Genomic DNA, 27,646 nt, shown 5'->3' with positions numbered 1-27,646 from the left:
TTACCACGGGGCGCCGGTGACAGATAGTACGCCTCGTGGTGGCCCCCCGGGGCATGGGCATTCGAGCGCAGCAACAGATACAGCAGCAACAGCAGCAACGACACGACGGGTGCATGGGCGTAGTGAGCGCTGTTGGTGCTGTGATCCACAGTCGCGTAGCCTACTGCGGCGCATTTCTTCCTGTGTGCGTGGTGACAACAAGGACGTGTATGGGTGTCCCGTGTCGGGCGAATTGGAAGGAGTGGAGGATATCGACCTGCGGAATCGGCTCCAGGCGGCACTCTGGGACCGGGCCGGTGACGACTGCTGCACGGGGACCATCGAGTTTGTGCATCTGGTGCAGGCATGCACCTTGGGCATCAGCGTGGACGGGGGCAGGGAGCCGCGGGAAAAGCTCGAGAAGCGCGCACTATTGGCGCGTCTGGTCGATTGCCTTGCCAGCCCTGCACCGACGGTTGCCTACCTGCCAGTGACTGCCGCGAGGCAAGTTATCAGGCCATGGTTAGAGGAAACCGGGGGTGAGTTGAAAGACAGAGCAGGTGTTCTGGAGAGTAGTGCCCCGGTGCTTTGGGGCGCACTAAAGGTGCTGTTGGAGGAGCGCCCTGACTGTGTTTGTGATATGAGGGCCTTCCTCACTCGCTTGTGTGACCTCACTGAGCGGTGTGTGACTGGGTTCGACGGTGGCCCCGTTTTACCTGTGCCTGTTGCGCCTTCCGCGCTGTCCGATGCCTGCTTGCAGACGGGAGTTTGCTGTGGGCTGTGTCGTGTACGAGATCGTGTACAGACTGAGATGGATGTAGTAGATGGATGTAGTAGATGGATGTAGTACATGGATGTAGTAGATGGATGTAGTAGATGGATGTAGGGGCAAGTGGACGAGGGGATGTGGAGCATGGCGGAAGCAGTGGGTGTTCCCACGCTTTCATCGCTAGGGGGCCTCGGACGGGTGGAGTTTTCACATTGTTTTGTGAGCACCGAATTTGCTACGCGTTCTTTATCCTGCCGAAGGCAGAGGGGCGGAACGAGGTGTATAGTTGGATGGTGTCGTACCTGGAGAAGGCACCCGACCTGGTGGTGTACGACTTTGCCTGCAACCTGCACGAGTACTGCATGAACCGCGCGCCCGCGTTCTTTCAGGGCACACAGTTTGCAGTGGATCGCTTCCATTGGGGGAACCATGTTAACTGTTCGCATGCATATAACCTTTCACTTTTCCCGGGCCTCAGCCACATCAACTCGGAGGTCGCCGAGCAGGTGAACAGTGAGCTACGGCCCTTCAAGGCCATGCTAAGCCAGATGAAACAGGCCAACTTCATGGCCTGTATGCGCCTGGCGCTACACCACCGGAACAGTGCGCGTGTAGACGCACTGAATCGGCGCCTGGTGTATGCGCGAGAGTTCACCGGCGACAACACGAACGGTTGACTTGGATAGACGAGGCTGACTGTGGGGACATAATACCGGATTTTCATTGACTCTGTATACACGTCGGACTTCTGCGGACTTCTAGCCGAGGGGATCTTGCAGGAGGTTTGGGAATGCTTCATGTCTTGCAGGAGGTTTGGGAATGTATTGTTACACGATATGTCACCACAAGGGTCGTTTGGCTGTGGGGAATGATTAAACAATAAGAGCTCGGTTGGCGTAGTCCGGCGCGCGATCGTGGTAGGCGAGGACGGGCTTGGGACGGATCCCTGTCGACTAACAACAGATGAACATCAATTGAACATCCTCAAACCACAACGGAAAGCGCCTTATACGCTAGTCAGGCAACACCTTAAGTCCCAACTAAATCAAGACGAGATTCGTCCAACTACCTTCAGTTGGCTTAACCACATGCGGACAGCGACTAACTCGGTGGTGGCACAGATGTTTTGGTGTGACAGCATCATCTCACACAGCAAGTTGCAGTGGTAGCATTTACGTACAGATGCGACTCGTGTCGAGTGAGCATACTCTCGTCACTTCTCGCCACTCACACATCCCCTACCTCCCCGTCGCCACCTCCATATAGTACCGCAGCGCCCTGTACTGATGGGACCACCCGCTGCCACGGAGAGTGTGTCCAGTCCCCTTTCTCGAGTGCAGGGTTCGACCCTATCCACGCAATCGCCTCGTGAACCCAATCAACTCCCCGCCCCGCCACCACTTTGCAGTTCCTGGAAACCAGGTGTGCCATTCCGTCCAGCGTGACAAAGCTCATGTTCTGCGTGCCCCGAAAATAGCCACCATTCGCAGCCCCACCCTCTCCCCCGTCAGCACCGACGAAGGCGGCGCAAGCCTGGCGCTCCAGAGCCTCAGTACACACCTTAGACAGGATCTTCACACCACTACCAAGCTCGGCGTGCTGCTGGAGCTTCCCCACTGCATTCGAGTTCGCCGATTTGAGCTGTTTTGCAGTCTTATCTGTCGTGTCTGTCACGGTATCCGCCAATGTGAAGGCGTCAAGCGGGAAGTACAAAAGGCTGCGATTGGATTGGTTTCGGATGCGGAACACCTGGGACTGGCTGCCTGGTCGCAAGAGGGAGGGACCACTGACCCGCTCCAGCACCAGGTCACTGACAGGATTCGGTACAGATACAGAGTCGGCATCCGCATCAACGTCGCGCGCCAGTGTCCACTTCCGTGCGCGCCGAAGGACCGCTGTCGTACTGCTGCTTAGCTGCGCAAGGCTTTTAACAAGACCTTGCTGTTCACACGTGGCCGCTTGCAAACGCATCGATAAGGCTGCAGCCCGTGCATCCGTGTCAGCAACCTGTGCCACCATCCTGGCCAGCTGTAGCTTTTGGTCCGCGTTCTCCTTGACAAGCAGCAGGTAATGGCGACGCCAGATCAGGGGGTCCTCACAGGTTGCTGGATCGAAAGCCGCACTGACAGCCGTTGCATCCACCATGGGCGGGAGCACCACGGGTCCAGCACCACGAAGTGGCATGGCGCCAATCACAGGAGTCGGGGCCAAGGGGGCTAGCGTGGCAACCAGAGGCGCGCCAGCACTGACAGCCGTTGCATCCACCTGCTGGAGGGCACCACCACCCAGGGTTCCAGGTTGGAGGTTGATGGGTCTTTGCTGCGGCAACATGTGCTGTTGCTGAGGGGGAGACCCAGCAAGTAGCATGGCCATTGGCCCAGTGCCAATTGGCCCCTGGCTGCCATGAAGCACCGTGTCTGTCTGTTGCAACTTGGTAAAAGATGGCTCCGCCTGCGGTCCCGGCTGCTGGTTCTGTGTGAGCATCGCCTGTTGCTGCTGTATGAGTTGGTGGAGGTGCTGGAGTGCGGGGCCTGTTTGCAGCTGGGGCCGCAGCTGGGACGGCGGCAGCAGTGGCTGAGGCAAGACACCCATTGGACCGCCTACACACAAACGTATGGGCACGCGGGGTACAAAGGGTTGGATCAGCAATGACAGTTGTCAGAGTGCCACCACAAAAGTCGCTGCTGAACGAGATAAGGTCATGGGGTGAACTGTGATTGGATGGGGGCCTTATATCTTCTATGCTGACACCTGACATTTGTCTATCTGCCAACTCTGTCAAGCGGCATCACTCCTTGTGCCCCCATAAAAACGCGTGAATCGGGCGCAGAACCTACTGGGGTTGCCGTCGATGCCAGTGACGCCTTGCCTCGTCCGCACAAAGTCGAGTAGACGGAACTCGTAGGCCTTGAGCCTCAGTGCGTTAGCAACGCCTACCAATACCTCTCCCGTCAGAGGTTTGGTAAGCGTCTCACGCCTGACCGCCTCTTGCCAGGACTGCAACCAGGGGGGGACGAGATGGGCACGTGATATGGATACGGGGCAGCTCCGGTGCACGCAAAGGGGACACCGCATCCGACGACACGAAATCGTACGAGCACCAACAGGGTAAAGCGACCATTCCACCACAACATACTAGGGGTTAACTTTATTGATAACTCTGACTGGCACGAGCATAACATGCCGCTCGAAGATATGTAATATATTGTAACGGCTGCGCATGGAATTGTTTGCATGGCCATGTTGCATGATGATAATTGTTTTGGGGGGTTCAAATCCTCAAATGTGTCAAATTCCAGGCCCGAGGAAATCTTTGCATGACCATTATATTGCTTATTGTTTTGGGGGTCAAATCCTCAAATCCCGTTGGGATTTGACCCGGATTTGCTTGGGAATTCATGAGGTCAAATTCCGGGATTCCGGCCCCGTGAGGGGCCTCTGAAATATGTTATCCACATGGATACTCGTTACGGATATTTTGGACTTTTGATGTCTGACCTTGTTACCCTTGGGTTTTAGGTGCAAGGCTCCCATGCATTAGGCTTACAGTCCAACCCAGTTAAACCCATGGGAGCCTAGGCAAATCAACTCCGAAATGGATGAAACATCGTCGCACGTGTTCAGACTGAAATGACCTTCGTGTTGATATAAAGCGCATTTCTCCTGATCAAAAATTCGACTTAGTTCATGCTGTAAGCATCTTTTTGATGTAAGCTATCCATGGATACCCGTTACGGACGGTGCCTCAAAGATTAGGTTACTTTTGAGAGCTTAGAGTTATAGGGTTTTGAATGGTCAGGAGTACTGTGTCTGGCTGCCTGGTGCCGCTGTAACAATCGCGTCTCACCGCTGGGAAAAGCGCTAATCCAGCCACCAAATGGCCTTCCGACAGTCTGACTGCCACATAACAAAAAATAGGTCTACAATATGGATTGAGGTCCTGCAATCTAAAAACTAAAAATCGAAATGGCATGAGGGTTTCATGTTTTTTCAGCGATTTTAGGCAATTTCACTAAACATTTTGGCTAGCTCCGGCGCAACTTCTATACCTTTGTATCTTTCCAACTAGAACGAAATGGTCAAAAATGCGGACGCGAGTCACGGCATCCTCTTTAATTCTTAAACCTGCCGGCTGCTGCTGTTGCGCTGTTGCGACGAAAAGGCTCTCTGCTATGCTGTGCTGTGTGTTGAGAGGTAGTGAGAGAAACAAACGCGACGGCGCCTCAACTCCAAACAACCCCCTCCCTCGGCCCCCCCCCCCACACACACAATCCACATTCTCGTACATGTCCATATCTGCATCGGTACCTATCATCACATAGAGCCGCCGTAAAAGGCTCTGTCAGGTATTTAGTTAGTCATAACAGTTGCTAGTACGAACCACGCCGCCAGATGTCTGATGCAAATATTTAATTCTTTTGATAGATCACCAAAAGACCCACCCCATCAACAATTAAAAACACCTCCGCAGTCAAACAGCCGTGAACCCATCATCACCATCACAAGAACACCACCATCCTCCACAGCGACCATCCAGAACGTTCCAAAAGCCCTCTAAACAGTCCATCCGTCCGTCCGTAGGTAAATCAGTCAGTCAGTCAGTCCGTCTGTCTGTCGGTCAAGTGTGTGTGTAAGCGGGGGGGGGGTTGTGTGGAGGATGTTGAATGGATCTCCTACCCCCAGATCCGTCCGTCCGTTATCTCAAAGGCACCTACTGCATGACTCGCTGGCAAGTTCGCCCTCCCCCTCCCCCTCCCCCTCCCCCTCCTCCTCCTCCTCATCATCATCATCATGCCATCAAAGCCATGTCCCACCACCCTGGAAATCCCGCAGCGGGGAGGACACTTAGAACCTCTTGATATCCTTGGGAGGTCGGAAGGGCAGCCCCGGGTGGGTCTCCGGGGTCGCGTCCTCCACCTCCCGCCACATCTTTACAGTCTTATCGCCCTCGGCCGTAATTAACCGACTGCCAGACATGTCGTACGCCATGTCGTACAGGGTCGCTTCTGACTCCAGGGAGCCGGGTTGTACGACAGTCTCGTCTTGTTGGAAGCAGTGACCGCTGCGCCAGTCCCACCACCACAGACTGCCGTTGTCGCCGCCTGGTGTCGGGGGCACACCAACCACCCAACCAACCACAACACAACACCGCGTTCATGAATGAATGAATGAGGGAGGGAGGAGGTGTCGCTGTAATCTGTCCTTTCCGGACAGCAGCCCTAGGCCCCCTGGCCCTTGGGGCCCCCTAGGGGCTCGTAAGGCACTCCTGACAACTTCAGAGACTAACGCAACTCCAGAAGGTGTGATACACATACATACATACACACATACATGTACACACACAATGGCAGACTGAGTACGGGTGTGCGTGCGTGCGGGCCCCAGGGGATTCTTGAGGACCCCAACCCAACAAAGCCCCCCCTTCTAAAAAAGGCAACACCCCAAAACAAAACCCTAAAACCCCCAAGACCCCTCCCCACTCTCTCCCATTCCACCCCACCCCACCCCACCCCCCACCCCACCCCCCACACACACCAACCAAGAGCCTCGCCACGACCCCCGCACCTGTCGCCACGACGCCGTCCTGGTTGATGGCCATGGAGTTGATGATGGCCCGCTGCTGGGACAGCATGTTGTGCAGGAAGTCGCCGTCGGGCAGCGCCCACTTCTTGATGTTCTCCGCGGATGCCGAGGCGAAGGCGAACTCGTGGGGGTGGAGGGCCAGGGCGCGAATGGACTTCTTGTGGTGGGTGAGGACGCTGCTGGCCTTGCCCTTGCGCAGGTCCCACAGCCGGATGGTGCTGTCGTGACTGCCGCTGATGACCTGCGGGTGTGTGTGGGGTGGGGGTGGGGGAGCGGGGTGGGGGTGGTGGAGGAGGGGGAGGGGAGAAAAGACGAACCACAAACGAGGGGGGGGGAGGGGAAAGAGACGAACCATGTGAACGAGTGGAGCTGCTGCCAAGGAAAGAGAAGCAGAACTGACCAGTAGGCGGTTTTGCAGGAGCCGAAGGCGGGGAAGAGGGGGGTGGTGGTGGTAAACGACAGAGGGACAAGCGCAGTGACAGGGGACGAGGGGATAGATACGCTGCCCGAGAGGAACGGAAGAGAAGACAAACGAACCGATGCGCTATCTTCCCTTCGAAACCCAATACGAGTATCCGCCAAAACCCAAAACACACATGCTCATATATTACATATGCACATATATATACACATATGCAACCCCCGACTCTGGGAAGGCCCCTTACTTCCCGACCTCTCCCCCCACTACCCACCCCCACTACCCCCACCCCACTACCCACCCCCACTACCCACTACCCACGATCCCACTACCCACTACCCCCCACCACCCATACCTGAGGGTCGGGTGACTGGCCCAGCAGGGAGCACACGGTTTGGTCATGTCCCGACAACACCATGGCTTGTACGGCAGTGCGCATGTCCCAAACCCGCACGACGCTGTCACGCCCTCCCGTCATAAGGATGTCCAGGGAGGGATGCAGGGCGATGCAGTACACTCCGGACAGGTGGCCGTGGTACGACCGGATAATCTGTTGGAAAAGTGTTCGGAAAAGTGGACGTGTGGTGACGTAGGGGAGATTGCATGTACGAATGTATGCATGCATGTATGTATGTATGTATGTATGTATGTATGTATGTATGTGGGGTTGGGGCGGGGTAATGAAAACGAAAAGCGTCCCCGGGGGGTTAGTTGGAGGAGAAACAGCGGGAGGTTGAGGGAAATAGGTTAAATGCCTATACGACTACGACAAAAAAGTACCAATCGGCGGATGTCAGACCCCTACGTGATACGCCCTACAGGATATTACATTAAAGCACTTCACATTGCTCGTATTTATTTCCCTCTATGAATGCCGCTGTTCCTCTATATTTACCATGCAGACTGCATATACATACACATATACACATACAAATACACGCATCAGCTCCAGGTTGGCGGGGGCCGCCCCCGTTGAGGCGGCCACACTCTCCTCTCCCGCTCCCCAATCGCCACCCGGCCCCCACCCGAGTTCAACCCTCCCCCCCCGCTCCCAAGCCCACCTTGTTCTGCTCCAGGTCCCAGCACTTGACCATCTTGTCCAGTCCGCAACTGAACATGTACGGGTGGCGCGAGGACACCGCCAGACCCGTGACCTGGGGGGAAGGAGGGGGAGGAGGGGGTTTCGGTGGTGGTGGTGGTGGTGGTGGTGGAGAGGGGTGTGTGCACGCCTGTGAAGGATACAAGTGAATAACCGGGCCGGACACTGGCTGGCCAGGGGCTGCCTGCTACACTGCCCCAACGGAAAGACCGCCTAAGCTGTCTCCCTAAGCGGACGGGAGAGGGGCGCGAGAGGGGGCCTCCGAACTCCCCCCCTAAGCAGCCAATAGCCACAGCTTTCCCCTAGCTCCGCTAGCTCCACCCCCACCCCACCCCCCGGGGTCGAAAGCATCGAACGCGCGCACGCTCTCACGAGTCAAGGCTCTGCCACGTGAGTTTGCAAGTTTTGAGCCCGAAACACAAGCAAGACTCCTCCCCAGCCCCGGCGCCTGATCCGGCTTCCGGGGTGGGGGGTTCGCTGTGTGTGTGTGTGTGTGAGAGAGAGAGAGAGAGAGAGAGAGAGAGAGAGAGAGAGTGATTGCGCATGCGATGCGTGCATGTCAAACACATCCTTCCCTCCCCTACAAGAAAAAATTCATTCCGCTGTTTCCCGTGTCGTGTTTTCCCCTCGCCACCAAGCACCAAATTTCCCCTCGCCACCAAGCACCAAAAGGCCCCTCGCCACCAAGCACCAAAAGGCCCCCCACCCCCCTCGTACCTGCTCGATATGCCCCGTCAGGGTGAGCTTCAGTTGGCCGCTGGCTAGGTCCCAGATCTTAATGGTTCGGTCCGCACTGCCCGTCGCAAACCACTCGTTACCGGGATCAACGGCTATGCAACGAACCCAACTGAAATGTACGACAGATGAGGAACCCAGATTTATGGGCAGGGGAGGGGGCAAAAGGGTCGCAAGGAGAAAGGCAGAGGAGGGGGGGGGTAAAAAGTGCGTTTAGGTGGTGGTTGTACGACGACGTGCGGGCAGGGGTAATAGTGGTGCTGGTGCTGGTGGTGCTGTGTGTACGCGGGGGAGGGGGAAGAGTGGGAAAAGAGGTGTGGGTTGCATTCCAGCAAGTTGCAAAACATTCGCTTTTAAAAAGAGTTAAACAGTTATCGGTCATCATTTAGCACACAAACAACAGTTAGCACAAACAAGTAGCTTATTCAGGCAGCCAACCAACCCAACCAACCCAACTAACCCAACCAACCAGCCAGCCCCCCTCTCACCCCAAGTGTCCAGAAATGACCCTGTACATCTTCCACGGCGCATGCCACACCGGCCTCGGCCACTTGGACGCCAACCTCCTCGACACAGCCGCGGAGCTGTTGCCCCCCTTATCATTGATCACCGCCATCACCGCACGATGATGAGCCGCCGCGTCAGCGGCGGCGGCGGTGACGCCGGCCCCGGCCCCGGCGGCGATGATAGCCCCCGGCGCCTGATACAAAACCATCTGCTGTCCGGCATCGCCCTTCTTGCCGCCGCCGCCGCCACCGGTGCTGGCGGCTGCTGCGGCAGCGGCGCTTTGCGGTGACGCAGCCGCAGCTGCTGGGATGTTGTCGAGGAGCTTCGCGAGGGAGGAGCGCGATTCCGGTCGGGAGGCGGCGGGGGCGGCCCCCTCCCCCCCTGCGTACACATAAATACACGCACACACATACATATACTTATATACTTATACACATATACACATATACACCTATATTACATACATAAGTAGAGGCCGCCGTTCATTCCCTGTCCGCTGCCTGGCCTCTTCGTTTGCATCTTTTGCAATGTAATGCCCTTCCACTTCCCTTTCCTTCCCTTCACTAAAATACTACCCAGCCTTCATGTGTATCGGATGGTGCGGAGACCCGGGATTCCACAAAAGGGCCCCCCTTCAGCGCCAGCCCAGACGGCACGCCACCGCCAACCCAGGCTGGCTCCCCTACCCAACCACCCAGCCACACAGCCCCTTCGCAGGGGCTGTCGAGGGTAATTCGGACGAATGGGAATGATGGACGCAATGGACTTGAAAACACAAGCAGTCAAACAGACAGGCAGTCGGGCAGAGGGTGGGATTGCAGGCAAGACGCAAAGGGTCCACTGCCCACGTCCAGAAGGGGAAGGCGAAGGGGATGCAGGACAGGACAGGACAGTGGTGGACTGTGGACATACACACGTCGCCGGCGTGAATTACAGCACCCCTTCCCCGACACCCACTTACTTACCCCTCCCCTCCCTTTTGCTTCTTACCAGTCGGTGCCGAGGGGGCCCCTGTTGCTGCCCGTGCCGCGGATGGCGGAGGTGCCGCAGTGGGTTTCGGAGCAGCTGTTGGCGCCACCAGGTGACTCACGTGGCTGTACTCGTCCCGGAATTTGATAGCAGCTTTGAGCAGTTGACTGAGAAGGGGGCCCGAAAGAGGAAAAGGAAAGGGGCGTCGTGGAGGGGGGAGAGGACAGTGTGGAGGGACCTGGGCGCCGGGGTGGAACTCCGCATGGACGAAATACGCATGGGAACGTAAACAAGTAACGACGCACGGAATGGTGCGGGACAACAATGCGAAGACTGGGTTGAACCGGTCGACGGAACCCGGGATGAAAGTTTGTGACGAGCAGCTAGCTGATAGGCTTTAGGTGCAGCGGTCCAGTTGTAAGTGGCATCCACCTTGTCGCATGGCTTGTCGTGGCTTCCCCTCGAAATAGACTGTAACCCCTGACGCCGGTTCTTGACAGCTTGCGACATATGGAGTCACAAGGGACACACTGCGAGCTCATATTATGTCCAGTGTCCGTCCCGATCGCCCCACAGCTTTACCTGCTCTCGTCCAAAGGCGTAGGTTGCCCATGGCTGCTAACAAAGACATCATATGTTCGTTTCAGGGACTGTAGAGTCAGCGCTTTGATAGTCTTCGTCTCCACGGGAATTTCTGGGGCAAACGACTCCGGAGCCTCCGCGGCGGCCATAACTCCGTTCCAATCAGGCCCGATGGGACTCTTAAGATACAGTACTTCTTATACTGTTTCACTCATCGCAGAATTGTACTAAAGTTTCAGAATATCGTGGCAGTCGACATGAGCAAAATAAGCATCTTTCTTTGCATTATCAGTTTTAACCTCTTCAAATCATAGCGACACGGCTGAAGCAAACGCAGGCTCGTGTGTTCCCTCCATCGACAAGACGTCCTTGTGTCCGTACAGCAGCGACCACAGAAAGCAATCCCGGTTGACACCTAAAAAGCAATTGAGCGGGGCTTGTTACCGGGCGATGATGGATATTACTCTGCTCAACTATATATCAACCGAGTTCGAACTTTAACAATCTAGATGAACGATTATCTGTTGCTGATGAGTTGCTGACGTAATTGCAAGCGTAGCGCAATTGCTCATGGATTATCGTTCACATGCCGCGCTGCCAGCGGGCTGGGAATGCGCCCTCGACCATGCGACAGGGCATTGGTACTATTACAACCGTTCAACAGGAGCTACATCTTGGGTATTTCCACAACCGTAAGTCCGTGAAATAATTCCATCGTTGTCATTACGAGCCCTGGACTACCTCGTCCTGCATTTAGACGTTGGCCGTTGTACAACCTTTCCAGAACCTTTTCACCACCGCTCCTAAGCCCCTGACCACCTACCCACAGGAGTCATTCCCACACAACATCCGCTCCACAAACTACTCTGGCCTCTGCTTCGTCCCCAGCACCCGCGGCGCCAGGGCATGCACACGCAGCAGCACCGAATACAGCAGCAACAGCAGCACGAGTTGCCCCAGTGGCCGTTGCCGCCGCTGGCAGCTCCATCACCTCCACCCCACCATTAGAAACACAGCTGCCATCTAAATCAGAGGTATCTGCACTCGATACCGCACCTGCGCAACCCCGCCTGGGAGGGGGTCCGTCAGCCGCGGGCCAGGCAAGCAGCACCGGCACTGGCAGCGGGTGGTACTACAGGTGGGTGCTGGGTGGTTAAACTGGCATGTAGTACAGACAGACGGACAGACAGACAGGTATGCAGACGGATAGACAGGCAGAAAGGTAGACCAGCCAGCCTATACCCTGTTCTGCGAGTTCTGCGAGCAGCATGGGTGTGTGTATGTATGGGTAGATCGGCAGCATATTATTTCCGTCTTGCATGTAATTCTTCCCCTCGCCTCCATCACTTCCCCACTCCCCCCTTCACTTTCCCCCGTCTCGTGGTTCGTGGTTCGTCTTTCCCCCCTTCACTTTCCCCCGTTTCACTCTCCCTCTCCGTCCCCCCCCTGACTTTCCCCCCCCTTCACTTTCCCCCCTTAACCCCTCAACCCTCAACCCAGGGACCGCGGCGGTGCCCTTCACGGCCCCTTCCACCGGGACCACCTCCGCGCCTGGAGGGCCTTCCTGCCCATGGACCTCATCGTCTGGTACGTCGACATACACCACCACAACAACAACAACAACCACAACCACCACCACCGGAAGACACCAACATTGCCACCACAGCTACACCATCCACAGAAACAGCCGCTGCAGCCACCGCAGCAGAAAGAGCAGCAGCAGCAGGAGGAGGAGCAGGGCCAAGCACAGCAGCAGATGCAGCAGCAGCGGCAGGACGAGGACGAGAAGGAGAAAGTGGAGGAGAAGGGCGAGCCGAGGGTAGCGGCAGAGAGGCCGTGCGGCAGCGATGGCGACGATAGCCTCATGGAGGGCGGGAAAAAGGGAGGAAAGGGAGGAGGTAGCGGCGATGGCGTCGGATCCGTGGCTAACGAAACAGCCGCCATTGAGCCACCGGCGAAGCGGGCAAAGCACTCCGAGCCCGCCTCCGAAACCACCAAGCCCCTATCAAATGGGGCCGTCAGGGCCGAAGATATTTCACTACCACCGGTGCCGCGATCATCATCTCCCTCGTCTCTCGGTATTGAGGTTCCCGCCTTCACTTCTGCTGCCGACCCCGCTGAAGCTGGAGCTAGTGCTTCCGCCGCAGAGCAAGAGGGAGGTAATGAGGAGGAGGAAGAAGATAAGGAGGAGCAGGGGGCCGGACCCACGGGTCGGTCCGCGGTCGCCGACGCCGGCAGCGGCAGCGTCGGGCCCGCCTCCGTGGCAGAGGCCATCGCCTGCGGGTTACCGGGTATCGAGCTGGCGGAGCTCTTGGGCGACGGCCCGTTGCTGGCGGACTGGCGGCGGCGCTTTCCCGGCGACCGACCGCTGGGTACGGCGCCGCCAGCGTCGGTGCATGACCAGTGGCTCCGTGCCGCCGCCGCCGCCGCGGCTGCGGCTCACCATGCTTACGGGGCACAGCACGCGCAGTACTATTATCAGAGCGGGCAACAGCATTACGCGGTCGCGGCTGCTACTGCCGGAGGCAGCAGCGCCGAGGATGGTGGCGCCGTCGCCAGCCGGCCCCGCAGCCGGGAGGAATCCATGCTGGAGTACGCGGAGGCGGTCTTGGCGGGGCTGCCGCCAGATGACGAGGCTGTCGTACTGGCGCGTCAGGCAGCGGCGGCGGGCAAGAGTCTGGCGGAGGTGGTGAAATTCAGTTGGGGTGCTGCTGCGTCAACGTCGGCATCAGCGGCGACGGCGGCCGCACAGCAACACCACGATGACCTGTACGGCACGGCGGCGGCGGTAAATCCGCCGCCGCCTGTGGATGAACACGGCGTGCCGACGGAGTACGTGCGCGATCCGCGGTCGGGGCGGCTAACGGCGGTGGGTCGCGACCCGGCGTCCGCGCCGCAGAGCGCCGCCAGGGCGTTGTACGGCGAGTACGGCGGATGGGTAAATCCAGATCAGATCGAGGATTATTTAGCCATGGCCAAGCGCTGGAGGCAGGAGAAATTGCCGACTCTGTGGGCGCGAAAGAAGCTCAAGGAGCAGAGGGAGGCTAAGGCAAAGAAGGCGGCGAAGGCGTTGGGTGGTTTGTGAGTCGAACGATAAAAGGATATCCCCAGCAGCAGGTCGACGTCTTGTACGGAAAGCCTCGATGCAAAAAGATCCAGATGTGGGATGAGACGTCATGAGTGAAATGCGTATTCAAGGGCGGCCAACCTAATGGTGGCGGCGGTGGCAGCGGTGGCAGCGACTGGATCTGGACTATGTGGTTAGCTTTGTGGATGTGGATGACCTGATGAAGTCAGGCACAGGTGGTTAGGGAGGGGGCGTATGCCAGCTTGTATGTGTGTTTCGGAGCTGGCGCCCCGCCGCTCTGGCGCCGTCACCGGGGTCTATCTCCTGTCACTTGTAACTCCTGAAGCCCTATCCTCCTCATCGCCCCTCCGTTATGAGCTCCTCTCGGATGCTGGGGCGTCCCCTGGTTGACTTGACACACGGCGCGCTACTTGACTTAGTTTTAGCAAGGTTTGCATGTTTGGTTGCAGCGTTACAGGCGTGTTGGGCTGGAATTATGGAATTCTGCCTTTAGCGCCAATACCTTCACACAGCCGGTCGATGCGATTCATTCCAAGTGATGCAGAAATCCTAAGTCAAGACACATCTGAAGCACAGCTGAAGCCTGTAGAGACAAGAAGTTGCTGTGGGAGCACCATGGACAAATCGACAAGCAAAGATGCAGATCCAACCCGTCATACCCCACTACAATGTCCTTGGGGGGTATCGAGTGTTAGGAAACGCAAGTACCAGCGTCGGTTTGTATCGTAACTGTTTTTTTGCGGTCGTCACAGCGTGAGGGGGGCCATCCCCTTTTGGCACAGCCGTAGACATTGGGTGTTGCTCTCTGTAATCCGCACCGCTTCAAAGAAGGGCTGATGCCCTCCAAGGACGGCCCTATCGGTTGAGTCTCGCGGGATACGCCATGGGAGAGCTACCTCTTGGGCAGCTGCTTCGTGTTGTCTACCTGTAGGCTATTTGCTTATGTTCCTAGATGCTGCTCTTAACAGTATGAAAAGACGATGGATAGCATGCCATGTTTTGAAGATTTGGCGTGTCGGAGGCGAGTCGCACGGTGCTGCTGTTCATGCGACGTTCATCTTCATGCGACGCAGACTTTATGATATGGCCATTATGAACCATAGATGTCTCCGTAATGGTGTGAATCCCTCGCCTAGACGGGAAGCTCGCACAAGGGTGAGGAGCAGAAAATCAGGCGAAACAAAATGCGCCTTCGCAAAGATTGTTAAGATTCCATTTTATGAAACTTGCAACTCCTTGGCAGTAAACGTCATTCGTGGGTAAGGTGACCATCAAGCGCTTTGCAAGGATAAAGTATGGCGGTACAACCTTGTCAGTCCAGAGCTACTTAGATCTCAGGAGATTCCTTCGCCTATACTAATTCGCTTCCAATTCTTGTTGAACCTGTCGTCTTGGACTCCGGAGCGGCCCGTACAACGAGATCACCGAATAGGCTCGTGTCCGTCAAACTTGGTTAGTTCTGCGTTTACATCTTGTCAAACAACATGGCTTCCCTTACGTGCTGTTCAGGCAAGGCCGTTGCTGCTTCGCGCGCCAGGTAAGAGAGCTTAATAAGTGGCCCATATGCAAGTAACATCAAACTCGATCGTCACCCATGTTAACATCCTGCCAATCCCAGGAGCACGCGGCCTACCACTCAGCGGCTGTCTGTTGTGGCTTCGGCTCAGCGTCAGGTGAGGGGGGCTGAATGCATGCTCACGTCGGCGCAAGCCGGTGTTTACCTAGATTTTCCAAATTTTTTAAGGACATGATAAGAAGCGTGTTGTGGGATTTTATGAACAATTTTACTGCTGGTTTTGTCAAGCCTTTCCTTACATAAGGATGCCGAGACCGTGTCGGGTGGGTTGACGTCTGGCTGACCTATGCAATCTGCAGGCGCCTGCATCCCGTCGTGAGGTCCTAGGGGCTTCTGTTGCGGCATTCTCCCTCCTGCTTAGCTCAAGCCCAGCCTATGCGATCTTCGGCTTTGCCGGGGACGACTCGAAGCTGTTCGACGATTACAACTCGGAGACGGTATGTTTGCGAAGGATACGTTGCTATTGATGTATCCCAGTCCTAAAGCAGGGAACACATGCGCGGAAAATTGCGGGACCCACGGACCGCCAGGAGTTGGCTTGCAGTTGCATTCCTATGAGAGTGCTTCCGCTACGCCTTGCGATTTAAGTCCCAATTGCTTTGCTGGCTTGGATGGCTACCTCAGCTATCTAAGAAATGTTTACCCTAAGTTAAGCAGCACATCAATCACTCTTGGAATTTCCGTTCGGCCTTCCGCGGCCATACCTTCCTTCCGTGATGCACCTTTGACCACCGAATTGCTGCCTCCTGCAAGAACACGCCGAGCAAATGGAAATCGGAGCATGGCCCACAGTTGGGATGTGTCCCAAGTAACAACGTAGGATCTGGGTATCCGAGTTCCAAATAGATTTCTGGGTTTTCCCTCGTTTCAGAGCGCCATCCTGGGCAAGGTTAAGGTGACCCTCGCCTTGGACAAGGATGACCCAACGAAGGAAGACTCCGTGAAGGCGCTCCGCAAGGACATTAACAACTGGGTCGCGAAGTACCGTCGCGAGCCAAAGGTCTCGGGCAAGCCGTCCTTCGGGTGCGTGTGTGGGTCAGCGAGCTGTTATGGTAGCCGACAAGGTCGATGGATATCAAACGTGAAGCTATTGCCTAATGGTTTCCGATCGATTGCACAACTGGACATGGCAACACCTGGGAGTGGGGGACTTATTACGCACGCGGGGCCATGTTGGCCAGGGGATATGGGGCGCTGGTCATGCAGCGATCGACCATTTGCAGCGCTGCAGTACTTATGGCTCATAATGAGCGGAAGTCGCCGGATGGTGGGTCACTCAAAAAAGTAGTATATAAATAGTTGTGCCAAAGAGGAAAAAACAGATGTTACTGACCTCGCTAAGAGCTAAGTGACGACCGTGGCTGTCGACCGAAATCCTGAACACCAAGCACCGTGTGCGCTGAGGTTTTCCCAACGAACCTCGAGCTTGGTTTCGACCGCAACCAAGACCGCAAGACCGTACACGGTTTTCGGATGACAATTTTAGAAGCTTGTGCTTTGCTAAGACAGGCTGTCATGTTGCATGCTAGAGAGTGGGGATGTCTTAACAGCTGATCTCCTATCCAGTCCGGCCCCCGCCGCATCCACCCTTCCATCTAGTTCATGCCCATTCATCCGGTGTCATTCACCACGTCTTTCCCCTCATGCCGTCGTTCGCTCCCGCGTCGTTCCTTATCCGCAGCAACACTTACTCCGCACTGAATGCCCTGGCGGGTCACTTCAACTCTTTCGGTGCGACGGCCCCCATCCCGAAGAAGCGTCTGGAGCGCCTCCAAAAGGTGCGGGAAAACTGCTTGGTCAGGGAAGGGTCACGCCAGCACCTACGACACCTACTATGCGTATTATCTCCCCGGAGGTTAGCTCGATTGGAATTAAAGTTGTGGCAATTCGGGCAAGTCCTGCAGGGAGGGGATATTCATAAGGGATCAGGAGCTGCATGCATTGGGGTGCCGCATTTGTTCCTGTTTGCCAACAACCAATGATTTGAAATCTCAACTCGTTGCTGTGCTAACTTTACCTTGCAGGAGCTCGACGACGCGTCGACTTTGCTGAACCGTAACCGCTAAATCGGCTTTCTGGGTTCTGGGCAGCATGTGATGGCGCGTTGCGAGCTGGGCTCTGGGGATCTGGCGCGAATGATGGTGCTCAACGGGATTTGGGATTGTGATGTAAACTCGAGAATATTCGGGATGTTATGAAGTGTTGTCACACATTCATATTGTTTCCAGGAAGGTATTGTCCTGGTGGTTTTGACGAACGGACTTGCCACCCTCTGACTGGGGACGAAGTTTGCGCCACTTTCAATGCACGTTTTGTAGACTTCCTCTTGGGAGAGGTGCTTGAATCCTGGTCAGCGTGATGATCATGTGATGTTTGGATGATATGGATTTCGAGTTTTGCTGTCTCGGAACGCGTGTGCGGTGCTTCTGTGTAACCTGCGACTTGGAATTCTCACATCTCCACACGTGCATCAGATGTGTGGACGAGGTGGGGTTGGGTTTTCAGCTGATCCAATTTCTGGTTTACAACCTTGAATACGGGTGTCGTTCCAGCCATCCAGACCAGTGAGATTCGCACATTCACATACCAAGCATCATCTACGATAATGCAAGGTTCCACACTAAATATATGCATGCTACAAATCCTTGCACGGCTGCCTGACATGTCGGCGACAACGGCAACGCGGACCGGTTACGGAAATTTCCTGCAACCCATAACAACTTAGAACCTGCAGCAGCAAAAAGTACGGTGTAAAACTTCAGCCGCAATCACATCTGTCGGTACAACCAAGGGCGGCGTGCATGGGTCCGCAATACATCCCATGCATGCCGTACACGTCCCATGTTCACATGGTACATGAAGGTATGAATATGGAGGCACTCATGGACTCATCGTAATGCACACACATACATACACACGAAATCCCGAACGCATATACTCCGTTCCTACATCCTGAGTTTGCGGTGTATGAAACTCCAACCTTCGATTTTGAACTCCAACCTTCGATTTGGATGATCCCCTGACATTACCCACCCTCCATGCCTCTACTAGACCTGCATTCCAGCAGCCACCCAGTTCCTGTAGGCCCTTTCACACGAAGTACACTTTTTCGACCCGAGAGCCCCCCATGGCAAGGGACACACCCAGGCGTTCCACGCGCCAATCTGCAGCTGACACTACAACAAAAACAAACAGGAAATCCACAGCAGCGAATATATGAGGTGATCTCTGCGTTTGACGATATCGCCAACCAGTAACGAGCGCCTCGGTACTGGGGCCTAGCAGCCCAATGCACATGCATCCTGCAATGGTTGATATCCCTCCGCAAAAGCTCCCTACGCAGGGAAGGCGCCCACACGCACTTTCGTAACACCACTGCCCCGTTTCGTAACAAAACGCGCGCAGTCCAACCAACCTACTCCACTCCAAAGCCCTCCAAATCAACACTTCGGTGTATCCCTGAATAGCCTGGTCTGCTGTTGTCCCATCTTCAACCGTTCGACAGCCTCCTAAAACGTGTTGTTAGCTCATGCGCCATTTGCACGCGAATCTGCGACCAAGCACACTTTTCGCAACACAGGGCGCAACAGTCACAAACATACGCATACATACATACATAAACAGCAGCAGCACATACCAAACACATACTTCTGCTACTAGCCCTCCGCCAAAATAAACGTCCTGCAATCCCGTACATTGCCGTACTACCTAAAGCCACAATAGGATAAAAGCAAGTACGACAAGCCACGAAACAGGCTTTACACACGCAGCCACGCGCTCAGCCGCACCCAGGTGCAAGAAGGTCCGCAGCACGCCCCCCCCTTCCCCGTCCTTGGAATACCCCTCAGCTATCCGCGCGCTCTTAGCTACTTCTCAAGCTGCTGGCAATGGTAAGGGATTGCGGCACGTCGACCTCTGGGTATCGCAATTTCGGCACGTCCTTGGAGAAACCCGCAAGAGTCGCTGCCGACAGCGCATGTGATCCCGCCTGCGCCTTGGACCTCGCCATGCTGGCCTGCAGCGGCGTGACATCCACAGCCACCCTCGCCGGCGGACGGGCCGCCGGCCCCGCACTTCGCGGCCGCGACGCGCCGCTATGCGCCGTACTCGGACGGGCCGTATTTGGCCGGCTCGTCAGCGCGCCCATCGCCGCCGTCGCGATGGCGGCAGCCGCCGCCGCTGAGCTCAGCGTCGACGGCGGCCCTGCCGTTGACGGCGACCCACCGCCGCCACCAGCGGCGGCAGCGGCACCGCTGCCGTTACAAAGATTCGACGCTGCATATCGCGGCGAGTTATTTCTTAGCAAAGTGGTGTTGCTTCGCCGCCACGCCGAGGGGTTCTGGTAGCCGCCATTGGCGGCGGACTGCGGCCGCAGCGGCCCGCCGGGCGACGACAGCCCTGACGCCACGGCAGCTGCAGCGGCGCCCCAAGCCTCCACACGCGCACTGCATGGCGCCGCCACCGCCGCCGACAGCGGCCGCTGCAAATCACCATTCAGTACACTCGCGAAGCGCGCACGCCCTGCCGACAGCGGCCGACTCAGGTGGCGTGGCGTGTACGGCAGCGCACTCTGCGGGTGTGGCTGATGAATTGAATGGGAGTGAGCTTGAAGCAGCTCATCGACGCTGCCTGAGCTGCTTGGAGCACCCGAATCGATATCCCCTTGGGTAGTGGCGGCTTGGTGGCCGCGCACGGTGGCTAACGGGGAGTCGCCCCTCGACGACGGGGCGTTGGTTGGGCTGTTGGCGGAACGAGGGGATTTGCCCTGCGTTTGACGGTTAGTTGGGTAGTTATTGCGTACGGCACTACGGCGGTGGTGAGGGGGCTGGATGGCAGATGGGTAGAGAAGAGGGGGTTGTTCGTATTGGCCCGTTGTTTTAAGCCTGTAGTAAAACTCTATTTAAAAAATAAAGAGACGAGAGGATTCTCAAGGACTGGCACTGGCACTGGAATGGAACTCTTTAGGCTCCCCCCCCCTGTGAACCGCAACGGCGAACTGAAAAAGCAAAAGAGGGCAGCCGCTTTCCTTTTCCTTTCCTTTCCCTGCAAAGCAAAAAATTAAAAACGACAGCCAAGCACGCAAACACACACGCAAACACACAGACACACATGCACGCCCCCGCCCTTTCCTCCGCCTCTTCCTCCCCCCCCCCTGGGCTCCTCTCACACACACTCAACAACCCAGAACACGGCAATCCGCACCATCACCGGGCACCGGGCCCCTTAGACACACCCCGAAACACCCCGAAACCAACACTCACTTCCCCCCCCACACACACCTCACCCCCCCCCCTTGGATACCCACCCGCGCAATTCTGTTGATGATGTCCATGGGGTCCCGGTACGTCAGGCTGCGGGCGGGCGGCGAGGCCACCCAGCCGGTGCCGGGTTCCAGTCTCTTCTCGTGCTCGGGCCAGGGCAGCTGGTTGGTCGGGACGTCCGGGAAGGCCTTCGCCAGGGCCTCCGTGAGCGCCTGAGGAGTGGGGGTGAGGGGAAGGGGGGTGGAGGGGTGAAAAGGAGGGGGTGAAAAGGAGGGGGTGAGGGGGGAAGAGGGGAGAGGGGGAGAGGGGAGGGGGGAGGGGAAGGGGAAGGGGGTGAGGGGGTGTAGAGGTGAGGGGGTGAGGGGGGTGAGGAATAAGGGTGAGGGGAAGGGGAAGGGGGTGAGAAGGAAGGAGGGGAAAGGGTAAAACGAACCACTGGCGAATGGAGCCCATAACAAAAACGGGTAAGTCCAGGAGGGGAAGAGGGGGGGAGGGAGGAATCATCATATGCAGGAAGCTAAGGCACAAGGGAGGGAGCGGTGTGCACCAGAGGCAATGGATTGGATTCAATTGCCAAGGGCTGCGTTTCGCTGTGGTGGTGGTGGGTTGGAGGGGGGGTGGGACGGGGGGTTGGACGGGGGGCTGTGTGGAGGGGTTTGGGGGGGGTTATACGCCACCAATCTACCCAGGCAGGCAGGCAGACAGACAGACAGATGGACAGACAGGAAGTCAATCCCACCTGCATTTCGACTACTCGATCGTAGTTGGGTGTGTTGGGTACGAAGTTGACACCCATCTCGAACTTGTTGGCGCAGTAACGGATGTGTTCGGCAAACAGCTGCACACGAGCCAACTCAGCCTGTGTGCGTGAGCAGTGCAGGTGCAGGTGGGGGGCAGGGAACGGGTAGTGAGTGGTGGTGTTTGTTAAGAGGACGACGTGGCCAGGAAGGTCATTAACGGAAACACAACTGACATAACTGACACCTCCTCCGGCGACCTCCCCCGAGGTAACACGTACCACCGTAAAACCGTACTGCATCCCTCTCCCCCCACCATCACCACATCCTTTCTTCCATCCCCGTCGCCAACTTCCTCCCCCCCACACCCCCACCCTACCCCACCCCCACCCTACCCTACATCCCCACCCTACCCCACGACCCCCCCCCACCCCCACCCCCCCCACCCCCCCCAACCCCCAACTCCCACCTGTGCCAGTCTAGCCACATGCACCTTTGGCCAGATCTCCTGGTTGTACCTCTTGACGCGCTCCAGGTCGCGCGAGTGAGCCTCACGAGCCGATACACAGTCCGCCTCGTAGGCAGCCTGTACGACAGTACGACCGTGTGCAGGGAAATGAGAATACCGAGGTAAGAACGCGGAAGTGTGTACGGGGGAGAAGTGTTGGAGTGGGGAGTGTATGCGAGGGCGAATGAGAGAGCGTGAGTCCCCTGATCCCCCAAGCCCCTTAACCACCGTCCCCTTCCCTCCCCCAAACCCCGCCCGCTCCCCCCCTCCCCTTCCGTACCTGCACCTCCGTCAGCGCCTCCTGGTAGCGCCTCCTCGCCTCCTCCGTCAGCTGCTCGTTGGCCGCCCTGAGGAAGGTGCACAGCTCCGAGTGATCTACCTCCGCCTGCTGCTTGCCCTCCTCGTACTCCTCTTGGAGCCGTACACATAGGGCCTGGCGGGAAGGAGCGGAAAAGACGGGGGATACAGAGGGGCGACAAAAGAAGACGGGGACACGTAGGGTTAGATGGGGGGTTTGGGAAGGAGAGGGAGTGAAAACGAATCGCTAAGAATCAGATCACTGGCAGACCCACATCCCCACCTGGTGCTCCTCCATGGCGTTGCGGATGAGGCGCTCGTTGTCGGCACTTCGGGATTCCAACCGGACCTTGTGAACCGCCTTGGCCTCAGCCTGGGGAGTTCGGGTGGGGGAGTAGCGGTGGGGTGGATGTCCGGGGCCAGGGGGAAAACCCAGGGGGAGCAGGAGAGAATGGGTGTTTCAGCACCCATGCTGAGTCAACAGCACAAGACACAGCACAAGGGCGGCACGCAGGTAAAACTGGCACACGGGCAGAGGGAAAAGAGGAGGGGAAAAGAGGAGGGGAAACGAGGAGGGGAAAAGAGGAGGGGAAAAGAGGAGGGGAAAAGAGGAGGGGAAACGAGGAGGGGAAAAGAGGAGGGAAAAACGAGGAGGGGCGCGCCGGGTGCTGGGTTAGGGTTGAAAGGACAAGGGAGAGGTGGGGTGTTGGTCACAAGACCTTACGCGACGGGCCGGCCAAACCCTCCACCCCCTCCTATATCACAACCCCTCGCCCGCTCTCCCCGCATACCCCCGCATACCCCGCAAACTTGCCCCGCTAACCCACCAGCCTGCTCAAGTTTGTCGCCTCCACCTCTTTCCGCTGTCTGAGCAGTTCCGTGTGCTCCTCCTTGTGCCGCTTGTTGGTCTCCTTCACCTGCTCCACCAGCGCCTCGTGCATGGACTCAGCCTCTGTCAGCCGGGCGTCGTTCAGCTCCAATGTCTGGAGGGGGAGGAGAGGGGGAGGAGAGGGGGAAGGAGGGAGATGCCCGTGTGTGTATATGTGTGTGGGGGGGAGGGGGAGGATGCGGGTGCAACGAAAATATGGGGTTCAACATGAGGGGAACAGAATGAGACAGAAGAGGAAGAGTGAGGGGGGGGGAGGAGAGCGACACTCAGGACCCAAATCCCATATGACGTGAAAACAACAACGAGGAGGAAAAAGAAAAGCCGGAGGGGTGTGTGAGCGCCGCACAGGAAAGCAACTCCTCCCTCCCTTCCTTTCCCTTCACCCCCTTCCCTTCACCCCCTCCCTCCCTCCCCCCCTCCCCCCACCTGCTGCGTCTTGGCTCTCCACTCCGCTTTCAGCCGGTTGATGTTGGCCTCATGCTCCGCCCGGGCCCTCTCCCGGTCCGCCTCGTGCTGCCGCAGAGCCACCTCTCGGGCCTCCTGCCACCGCCGGACAGCCTTCGGGAGGGGTGCGGCGGGGGGGGGGCCGGACAAGGAAGGGAGCAGGGGGAAAGGAGCCGTTTGGAGGGAATAGAAGGTTGCGGGGAGAATGAGCTGTGTGCATGATGCAAGAAGCCAAGGGGAGGGTGTTGCCAACTTTGGGGGTTGCCAACGTTTCAGCATTTCCAAAAGAGAAAAAGGACAAGGGGAAAAAGTTGTAAAAAGAAGAAAAAGATCAACAACGACGACATTACAGCAGCAACCTGCTGCGCGCCTCTCTCTCGGTATCCCCCAAAACCCTATGCCCCCTTTCCCCCCCCCCCGCCACGCCACATACCTGTCCGTGCGCCTCCTCCTTGGCCCTCTTCTCCTCCACCTCCTCCGCGTGCAGCTGCCGCAGACGGGCGTTCTCCGCATTGATGCGGTCCACTTCGGCCAGGTAGCGCGCCTCGGCGTTGTCCTTGTGACGCAGCAGCAACAGGAGGGGGAGGAGGAGCACCAGCATGATGATGATAATGAGGAGGAGGAAAGGGGGGAAGGAGGGGGAGGAGGAGGAGGGGGAGGGGGAGCAGGGATTAGTGGGGACGGGGCGGCCGAGCGGGGTGGTGGACGACATGATGATGGGCATTCCAAGGAGTTTCAGTCCTTCCCACCCAACTCCCCTTCTAGCTGCTTTCGAACCCTCCTCCTCCTCCTCCTCCTCTCACTACCCCACCACTCCACCTCCATCACCCTTTACCCTCCCCCACCAGGAGCGCCAGATTAGCCGCCACCCGTACAGCCCCGCCGTACACCACGTCCCGTACAAGTCCACTGGCGTACGCCTCGTACACGGCCTTCTTGTACTCCTCCACCTTTACCGCATTTCGCCGCATGGCCGCCAGCTTGCGGCCGTCATTGGCCGCCAAGTCCGCTGCCACCAGGGACTCCCACTGCTGCCGTATATCGTCCAACCGTGAGGCGTTGCTGGCGTCCCGTTCCGCAACCACCTCAGGGGGCAGGTAACGGCGCTGCAGGGAGGGGAAAGGAAATGGGGAGGGCGGGAAAGGGGAAGGGGGAAAAGGGGGAAAGGTAGACAGGGAGGGGGGGTGAACAAAGAAGCAAAACCCGGGGTTTGACACGAAACGGTTCCCAAGGCAGTGAGGGGCCCCTATAGCTCTGGAACTAGAGGACACTGGCACAAGAGGAGAGGCACACAGCTTCTGGGAATAGGGAGGGCCCACAACCACTACAACTACCAACCGCGAGAGCCCTTGCAAACACCAACCTTGAATTCGTCGCTCTTTTCGCCGCGCAGCGGCTGCAGCGGCGCTGACGGCTCCGGCAGCGGCGGCGGCCCCTCCGGGGGTAGCGGCGCCCCCTCAGGCAGCATCCCGAGGCCTGTCGTCTTCCGCCCTGCCGACGAACGCGCTGACGTCACCCTGGCGCTGTTGCCGGCACTCGCGCCGCGGGCGCTGACTGGCCGCGGCGACGGCGCCGCGCTCGCTGCGGATGATGACGCCAGCGATAGCGGCAGCGGCGGCGGCGCCGACGCCGAGCCGCCGACAGCGCTGTCCTGGTCACGCCCGCCGCTGCGTCCCCTAGATGGTCGTACATCCAAGCCGTCGTCGTCGAGGACGTCGGTGGAGCTGATCCTCGAGCCGGCGGCAGCCGCGCCAGCGCCGCCAGTGCCGTACAAGGCATCTAGCGGCGCCGACGCCTCCGCCAGGTCTTCCGTAATAGCCTCCAAGTACTCCGATGCGCCGCCCCCAGTCTCCATTGACCCGTCGCCGCCGCCAGCGCCGGCAGCGGCGCCGCTGGCTGGCCGCGAGCCGCCGCCGCCGCCAGCGCCACCAGACGGCAAGGGCGGCTTGACGCTGCTTACCGGCCGTGATCCCCCTCCGCTGCCGCCGCCAGACGCAGCCGCTTTGAGGCCGCTCACCGGCCGTGAGCCGCTGCCGTACACGGCGCCCGAGGAGAGCGCCGACACCGGCCTGGACCCCGGCGGCGTGTGCAGCGGCGACGACAGCTTTTCCGCCAGGCGTTCCAACCCCATGGCGGCGTCGTACTCCGCGGCGGCACACGCCGCCCGTTGCTCTGACGGCTCATAGGCAATCCTAATTAGGCCGCTACCCTCCTTGTTCTTTGGCAGCGCCGCGTAGGCGGTAGCGGAGGTGGGCCGCGAGCCGATACCGCCGCCGCCGCTGATCATTGAGACAAACGGCAGGGGCGGCTTGCCGGGAGTGCTGTACGGCGAGCCGCGGGTGGCGGCGAGCTGTTCGGATCGCTGTCGCTCCAGGGTGGCCTTGGCATCCTCCCAGTCCTGGAAAAAACGGGGGAGGACATCCGCGCGCACGTAGTACGGCAGTCGTACACTGGCTCTAGGCGTGACAAGGCCTTTTATAAGAGAAAATGTCGCATGTACTTAGTACTTGGTATTAATCATGAAGATACCTATGAGCCTATCAACCTTTTAAACCTACAACGAAGCTACGAAGCTATGATATCTGGGGAAATAACAAGTGCGAAAAACTGATCAAAAAGCGATCAGCTGTTGCAACGAGGGCCTAAGGTAGGAAATCACCTCAAATGACTCACTTTGTAACGCGCACACACGTACGCACTCACATACACAATACACACGCAATACACGTCCCGATGCTCCAATGGAATGGACCACCTGAACCCCCTCCTTCACCATTCCAAACACCCCCCCTTTTCCCCCTCTTACCCCCCCCCCAATACACACACACACACACGGACACAAACACGAACCTGCAGTCGCTCCAAATAGTCCCGCTCCCAATCAGCATGAGCTTGAAGGAAAGCCTCACGGGCAGCATCCACCTGCGGTTAGTTGACAGTTGGCAGTTAGTGAATGCGGTTGCGGCTGCTCAATGAGCCTCTTGGCTCGTAAGGGGCGTAGGCAAAACTCATGAAGCTTGTAACACAGAGGGATGCCAAAAAGGTAAAACGCCCCCCCTTACTTCTCCTATATATCACCCCCAGCCCCCGAATAAAACCCAAACACGCCAACTTCCCCTTTTTCCCCCCCTCCCCTCCCCTCCCCTCCCAAAATACCGCTCCCCATTACCTTGGCCTGGTTTCGCTGCCGTATCGCCTCCACCGCCGCCTGGTACGACGCCGTCGCCTCCGCCATCCGCCGCTCGTTCGTCAGCCGTACAGACTCCGACGCCACGGCGTGCCGCCTCCGCGCCTCCGCCACTGCCGCCTCATTCGCACGGACCGCCGGCGCCACCCTCAGCTGCTGATGCAACGTGGCCACCCGCTCCATCGTCACTTCGAGCGGCTCGTTGATCCCCAAACGGAGGTTCTTGATGCGCTCTGCTCGCAGCTGCTTCTCCGCCCACTGGCGCTCCTCCCGCTGCTCGGGGGATTCGTTGCGCAGGTCGGCACGGACAAAGCCTTGGCCCACGAACCAGACTGTGGAGGAACAAAAAGGGGGTTGGGGATGAGGTTGGTTAAGGGGTTGGATCAGGGGGAATTAGGGGGATAAGGCGAACCACTGACGATTGAAGCAGGGGGAATGGGGGGAAAGAGAGAAGTTCGGTGGGTTGGGGGAGGAGCTGATTTGACAAGGAGGCTGGGACTCAATTCGGTCGGTTGTCTTGTCGGATGGCTTCCAAACAGCGTATTTCCAAGCTGTTGAAGAAAAGCTAGGTGCACCGCATCGGTACGTTGTGGGGCTTAGGTCCGATAGCTGTTGGGAGCCTAAATCAGTAATGGTGAGCTGCACGTAAGCAGTGGTAGGAGGAGGAGGAGAAGGGAAGGAGGAGGACGGGGCGGAGGCGATGGGGAGGAGGAGGACGGGGCGGGCTTGAAGCAATTGGCAGGTGTTTTCTAATGTGGGCCTAAGTACGGCACCTGAAAGGATAACTACCCCTACTACCATATCCCAACACCACCGCCACCATTATCAGACATCACCCCCCCCGACCATACCAGCCCCCACACCAGCCCCCGCCCGCTACTGTGGAACAATATCAAAGAAAAGAATCCTGCTGTGTTTACATGTGTGTGTGTGTGTATTTGCATTTGCATGTTACGTTGTGTGTCTCTGCGTATAACGTGTGTCCGCATGGCCGTCCGCATTAGTCCCCCCCCCCGCT

General features: G+C 57.8%; 5 protein-coding genes across 5 annotated transcripts in view; 2 read left to right on the top strand and 3 right to left on the bottom strand.

Annotated features, from left to right (window-relative positions):
* Nucleotides 1–1,975: 1,975 nt before the first annotated feature.
* VOLCADRAFT_97132 (uncharacterized protein) lies at nt 1,976–4,282 on the bottom strand (the record flags this gene model as incomplete). The annotated part of the gene is made up of 3 exons (XM_002956119.1): nt 1,976–3,348; nt 3,586–3,745; nt 4,247–4,282. The coding sequence occupies 3 exons, from the start codon at nt 4,280–4,282 to the stop codon at nt 1,976–1,978; spliced, it is 1,569 nt and encodes a 522-aa protein (XP_002956165.1).
* A 1,311-nt stretch (nt 4,283–5,593) lies between these two features.
* On the bottom strand, nt 5,594–9,199 carry VOLCADRAFT_66651 (uncharacterized protein; the record flags this gene model as incomplete). The annotated part of the gene is made up of 6 exons (XM_002956118.1): nt 5,594–5,850; nt 6,314–6,572; nt 7,105–7,299; nt 7,811–7,903; nt 8,566–8,695; nt 9,072–9,199. 6 exons carry the CDS (start codon nt 9,197–9,199, stop codon nt 5,594–5,596), a joined length of 1,062 nt encoding a protein of 353 aa, XP_002956164.1.
* Nucleotides 9,200–11,227: 2,028 nt separating this feature from the next.
* Nucleotides 11,228–13,726, top strand: VOLCADRAFT_97130 (uncharacterized protein; the record flags this gene model as incomplete). Its single annotated transcript, XM_002956168.1, has 3 exons — nt 11,228–11,333; nt 11,530–11,779; nt 12,142–13,726. 3 exons carry the CDS (start codon nt 11,228–11,230, stop codon nt 13,724–13,726), a joined length of 1,941 nt encoding a protein of 646 aa, XP_002956214.1.
* Nucleotides 13,727–15,197: 1,471 nt separating this feature from the next.
* Nucleotides 15,198–17,751, top strand: VOLCADRAFT_107104 (uncharacterized protein). The gene is made up of 6 exons (XM_002956167.1): nt 15,198–15,266; nt 15,348–15,402; nt 15,605–15,742; nt 16,177–16,328; nt 16,987–17,083; nt 17,330–17,751. Exons 1-6 carry the CDS (start codon nt 15,214–15,216, stop codon nt 17,369–17,371), a joined length of 537 nt encoding a protein of 178 aa, XP_002956213.1. The 5' UTR covers nt 15,198–15,213; the 3' UTR covers nt 17,372–17,751.
* A 1,416-nt stretch (nt 17,752–19,167) lies between these two features.
* Nucleotides 19,168–27,646, bottom strand: part of VOLCADRAFT_97128 (uncharacterized protein) — a gene marked incomplete at both ends in the record, with an annotated part of 18,087 nt that continues 9,608 nt past the window's right edge. The window contains 14 exons of the mRNA XM_002956117.1: nt 19,168–20,110; nt 20,585–20,778; nt 21,306–21,425; nt 21,773–21,889; nt 22,092–22,244; nt 22,392–22,481; nt 22,936–23,091; nt 23,424–23,555; nt 23,875–23,997; nt 24,287–24,547; nt 24,805–25,839; nt 26,292–26,363; nt 26,611–26,960; nt 27,204–27,267. Coding sequence (XP_002956163.1) covers nt 19,168–20,110; nt 20,585–20,778; nt 21,306–21,425; nt 21,773–21,889; nt 22,092–22,244; nt 22,392–22,481; nt 22,936–23,091; nt 23,424–23,555; nt 23,875–23,997; nt 24,287–24,547; nt 24,805–25,839; nt 26,292–26,363; nt 26,611–26,960; nt 27,204–27,267 — 3,810 coding nt within the window. The remainder of the gene's footprint in view (nt 20,111–20,584; nt 20,779–21,305; nt 21,426–21,772; nt 21,890–22,091; nt 22,245–22,391; nt 22,482–22,935; nt 23,092–23,423; nt 23,556–23,874; nt 23,998–24,286; nt 24,548–24,804; nt 25,840–26,291; nt 26,364–26,610; nt 26,961–27,203; nt 27,268–27,646) is intronic.

This window comes from Volvox carteri, assembly GCF_000143455.1.
Source record: "Volvox carteri f. nagariensis unplaced genomic scaffold VOLCAscaffold_58, whole genome shotgun sequence".
Taxonomy (NCBI): domain Eukaryota; kingdom Viridiplantae; phylum Chlorophyta; class Chlorophyceae; order Chlamydomonadales; family Volvocaceae; genus Volvox; species Volvox carteri.
The sequence above is the reverse complement of the archived record's forward strand: the minus strand, read 5'-3'. Positions and strand labels throughout refer to the sequence as shown.